The sequence below is a fragment of the Ambystoma mexicanum genome, chromosome 7q (assembly GCF_040938575.1).
Source record: "Ambystoma mexicanum isolate Mex_15411 chromosome 7q, UKY_AmexF1_1, whole genome shotgun sequence".
NCBI lineage: Eukaryota > Metazoa > Chordata > Amphibia > Caudata > Ambystomatidae > Ambystoma > Ambystoma mexicanum.
In genome coordinates, this window is record NC_090941.1 from 1,044,159,247 (window position 1) to 1,044,164,209 (window position 4,963).

At 41.5% G+C, this 4,963-nt stretch overlaps 1 protein-coding gene across 1 annotated transcript; it reads left to right on the plus strand.

Moving 5' to 3' along the window:
• Positions 1-2,378: 2,378 nt before the first annotated feature.
• LOC138527955 (olfactory receptor 51G2-like) lies at positions 2,379-3,305 on the plus strand. Its single transcript, XM_069639351.1, has one exon. It carries the CDS (start codon positions 2,379-2,381, stop codon positions 3,303-3,305), a length of 927 nt encoding a protein of 308 aa, XP_069495452.1.
• Positions 3,306-4,963: the final 1,658 nt, after the last annotated feature.

A 4,963-nucleotide genomic window follows, 5' to 3' on the forward strand; every position in this document is an offset into this window, starting at 1 on the left:
CGGACGACCGGATAATTGTTGATCACACTATAAAAGGTAGGAAGCTGATGTTGGAAGAGCTTGGCCTTTTTGCTGCCGAATACAGTCTGAAAGTGAACTTAAGAAAATCACAAGTGATGCGGTTTGCCTCTAAGAAAGTATATAGACCTAAAATGGAAGTCAGCTGGGGTGCGATTGAATACACTGAGACCTATAAATATCTAGGTGTGTATTTGGATAATGAGTCCATAGATTCGTCCTAAATTATGCCGGTTATTCTTTGAAGGGGATTTTAACATTGTACCAACAGTGGTTTGTACCTGTTATAGGATATGGGTTGGAAGCTCTCACGATGAAGAACCTAAACTGGCTTGACAAAATTGAGGGTTACTTCTGGCGACATATTCTCGACCTTCCAGCTTCATGTCCGATACAGTACATCAGAGCTGAATTTGGTCTGACATCACTGAAAGCTCATATATTACAACTAAGAGGTCTTTTACCTCTGAAAGGCTGTTGTGACCCATTAAGTCATATGTTATCCATCAGGGGAGGTAATATAATTCAACTGAATAAGATCAACCCCACTAATGGATATAGTAAGATGTGTAGAGAACTATACACTGACTTGGGATGATCATGGGATCGCTCAAGATGTGGCCGATACTGAGCAATTAAGCTTGCATTAAAAAAAACGAGTTGCCATGAAAGATTGGGAAAGTAATTTCGAGCATATGAGAGCTCTTCAGAACTATCAATATTTAGATGGGATTACTCATATGTTCTGTCGTCCGCAGAGGTATTTATTCCACTGTCCGAATCCTGAGGTTTGGAAATTTCGACTTCAAATGAGAACTAACCCATTACCTGTAAGAGCCACCCATGTCACTCAATGGAGGTTAGAAAAAGGCCAACGGTCATGTAGGATTTGTAATGTTGAAGATAACTTAGAGACAGTAAGGCACATTCTAACAGAATGTCCAGCCTTAGTATCTACATATAATCGTGAATTAGATAGATTCGTTCATCGCATTGAATATGTGTCATCTATACATTTCTGGCACTACTCTCTCAATACTCCGACTGAAGCAATTCATATAGCCTTGTCTAGCGTTTGGAATGCTGCCCTGATCTTGATTTCCAATGTTAGCAGCGAATAAATGTAAAAGCAACTTTTGTATGCTGTACCTAATATTTGGAATATACATGGCCGTTTGCACCGCTTCAATTATATGTAGGATAGTAGAGTTTTTACTATGATTCATACATATATATTAAGTAATAATTATAACCAAACATCAGAAACGGCACAGTGATTGGATTTACAGTGCAATCATATTTAATTATCTCTCTGTACACTAAAATGTATTGCCATATGGTATTATGTAGTTCTGAAATTGTGATAATGAATTGTAAACCAAAGTGATGATTAATTGAAATCTATGCTGACTTGCTGTTTGCTGATGAGACTGTTTTTATGTTACTGATATGTTTTAATGTTTTAACATTTTATGTATTAACATTTTGTAATTGTATCAGTTGTAAAAGCTCTTTGAGCTATACACAACTATAACAATACAATCAAATAAAATAAATGCAGACATTCAATGTTTCTTATTTCAGCTGGGGGGACCTCTGAAAAAAGTGGGTGGACTCCGTTCCCCCATATGTACCCTCCACTTGAGCCCCGCTCGCAATGGTCCTCAAATCCCCTTGAGCCTTCTTGAATCTTAGGAAGAAAGTTTGAGAGACCTCTGAACTGCCTTTGGGAAGTGTGTTCATTACTAATTGCCAAACCCCTAGGCACATCCTTTGAGCTAATTGTTAACTGACATGCCTTTCTATAGGAAACCCCCCATACCAAGACTCCTATCAGTTCACAAATATTTTTCAGGGAGTTGGAAAAACCTCCTTCTCTGTGGTTAAGTCCATCATGTAAAACCAACCTGCACGTGTTTACAAGATCAACACTGGTAACTTAAGCTTTCCCTGTGCGGGCAGTATTTCTACGTAAATTGATGCATATTATATTACCATTATTTAATAGTGAGGTACATTTCGCTAATAGATTGCATAGGTTATTAGTAGGTCAATCGTCATAAAGCTTTCTTCAGTTTTCAAAATATAGCATAGTTTGATACGATGCCCACTTTCCTTTAGCATCTTAACAAAATGTAGGTTTATATGTTTGAATGATGTGGCTTGTCTTTGTTATTGTCCAGTATTATTGTGGGATTGGTGTGCTGACTGGGGCTCTCATGTACACATTGAGTAACACCAAGATGTATTCCACTGCTAAACCCATCATACTGAGCATATGTGTGCTAATGATTTGCATTTGCAATTTTATCTTGTAGGGGATGTGACGGTGATCTGTCCCTTTTTCCTTGAAGTGAGCCATGTCATCTGTCATCTCCAGCAATTCCAGTCTACCTTCTTTCATTTTAATGGGATTCTTTGGCTCTGATGTCAATAGTCTATGGACTGCTCTGCCTCTGACTTCATTGTACTGCCTCTCTGTCCTGGGGAATAATCTAATATTGTTTATCATAAAGACTGACAGACAGCTCTGGGAGCCCATGTACCTTTTCCTCTGGATGCTGGCCGCCACTGACCTAGGCATGACTGTGTCTACACTGCCCTCAGTTCTCTGTGTTGTCTGGTTTGACTTTCGAAATATCAATTTCAATGCCTGCATGACGCAGATGTTCTTCATCCATACAATGTCCTTGATGGAATCTGCCATTTTGGTGGCCATGGCCTTTGACCGCTACATTGCCATATGTCACCCCTTGAGATACGCCTCCATCTTGCATCCATTGGTGGCCAAAACAGGACTAGCAGCATTAGCTAGAGGCGTATGCTTCCAATTCCCAATACCATTTTTGCTGAAACGACTTCCATATTGTGATAACAAGAAGCTCTACCATGCTTTCTGCTTCCACCCTGATGTGATGAAGCTTGCCTGTGCAGACACAACTATAAATAGCACGTATGGCCTGGTCCTGGTTCTGAGCACTATCTTTGTAGATTCAGTATGCATTCTCTTTTCATATTTCATGATTCTCAAGACTGTCTTAAGCATTGCATCCAAGGATGAATGCCTGAAGGCACTCAGCACCTGTGTCTCCCACATCTGTGTTGTGCTGGTATTTTACATCCCACTGATTGGCTTGACTCTGGCCCACAGGTATGCGCTGAATGCATCACCTCTTCTGCCCGTGCTCATGGGTCTTGCCTACCTTTGCCTCCCACCAGTGCTAAATCCAATGATATACAGCATGAACACCAAGCAGATCCAGAACGCCCTCCGCAAACTCCTCTGATCGGAAATGGGCGCTATATCAACCACCAACCATGGCTGAGAATGTATGTGCAATAAACGAACTGCCACTTGCAAACAAACATAGAACTACTGAGCTGTGATTATGTTCTTTACATCTCAGTTTCACATATCAATTATTATTAGGGCAGATTTTAAATGGAGACTAGTTTCATTAAATATTTAAATTATTTGTTTAATCACTATATGTCTTGGGTGTGGAATCTTTCCATGGTTTACAGTGTAATAACAACATATTTGTATTTTTTTCTTCTTTAGTTTATCTGGCATATTTAGGCATCTGGGCGCTGGGTACAGTGAAGACAAACTGGCAGCAGGTAAGTTGAGGAAATGAATAAAGGGTTCAATAGTGAAAATTAGTAGAAGAGCAGCATTTTAAGTTGTAGGAAGGATCTGATAGGTGGGAGAGAGGTAAGGAGTTCCAGAGGAGGGGTGTAGTAACAGGGAAGCTGAAGCCACCTGCTCTAGTGCTTTTGAATCTGGGGATAAAAAGTGTGTGGCTCTTGGCAGAGCGTGCGTTCTGCCCTGGAGATCCTTTGTCAAAGGTAGGGTGGTGCAGAGTTAGACAGGCAGCAGTGAGTAATGGTAAGACCTTTGAATTTGATGCGATCCTGGACTGGAAGCCAATAAGCATTAATTCTGGAGGCGGTGCTGTGCTCCCTTCTTAGGATACCAAGGGCAACCCTGAGAGTGTTGCTTTGTATGACTTCCAGTTTGTTGAGTTTCCGTTCAGTGGTGCCAGCAAGAAGAGGATTACAATAATCAAGTTTCGAACCAATAATGATTCAAGCAATAGTGAGGCGGTTGCAGGTTGAGAGGAATGGTTTTCAGGCATTCAGGAGTTTGGTTGTGTGTGTGTCTGAGGAGACAATGGCATTAATATGTCGCAACATGCTAATGGTGGCTTTGAGGTAGACTCCCAATGTTTTTATGACTTGGGTGACAGAAATTATGTTGAATTTAATCGCAAAAGATTGGTATGCTGGATCCAGATTACAAAGTGATGCCTGTGTACCGTCGATCAGGATTTCTGTTTTATCATCATTTAGGCAGAGACTGTGAGAAGCCATCTAGGCTTGGATGGTTTCAGAGATGGCGTTAAGATTGGTGGTGTCTTCAAGGTAAGTGCCAGTTAGGGGGCATTAGACTTGAGTGTCATCCGTGTAGTTTGTGTAAGAGATGCCTAGTGAGTCTAGGACATCAAAGAACAGTCTTGTATCGATATTGTAGAGGGTAGGGGAGACACAGGAGCCTTGAGGGACTCCACAAGAGACTGGGATAGGGGAGGCAGCTGAGTTGCCAGAGAAGACTCAGGAGGATATGTCGGCAAGAAATGAGGCAATCCATTTGCTGGCTTCCGGGGGAAAAGTTGGCTGCAGAGGTGAGATAGTGGCAGACAGTTTGGTGGTTGACTAGATTGAAGGTGGCGGAGAGGTCAAGGAGGAGGAGGAGAGCGATTTTTCCAGAGTCTCAGAGGCCATTGAGCTAATTTGGTAGGTGCAGTAAAGGAGATTCTGTATTATGGTGAGGTCAGCACCCAAATTGGTGGAGACTTAGCATGTGGTGTTGCTCAAGGGAGGTTTGGATCTGGCGGTAAACTGCTCGGTCAAGGATTATTAGAAGGAATGGCAATGTGGTGAT

What these genes read in the sequence shown, in the direction of transcription:
- LOC138527955 (XM_069639351.1), top strand. Translation starts at nt 2,379, where the DNA reads ATGTCATCTGTCATCTCCAGCAATTCCAGTCTACCTTCTTTCATTTTA.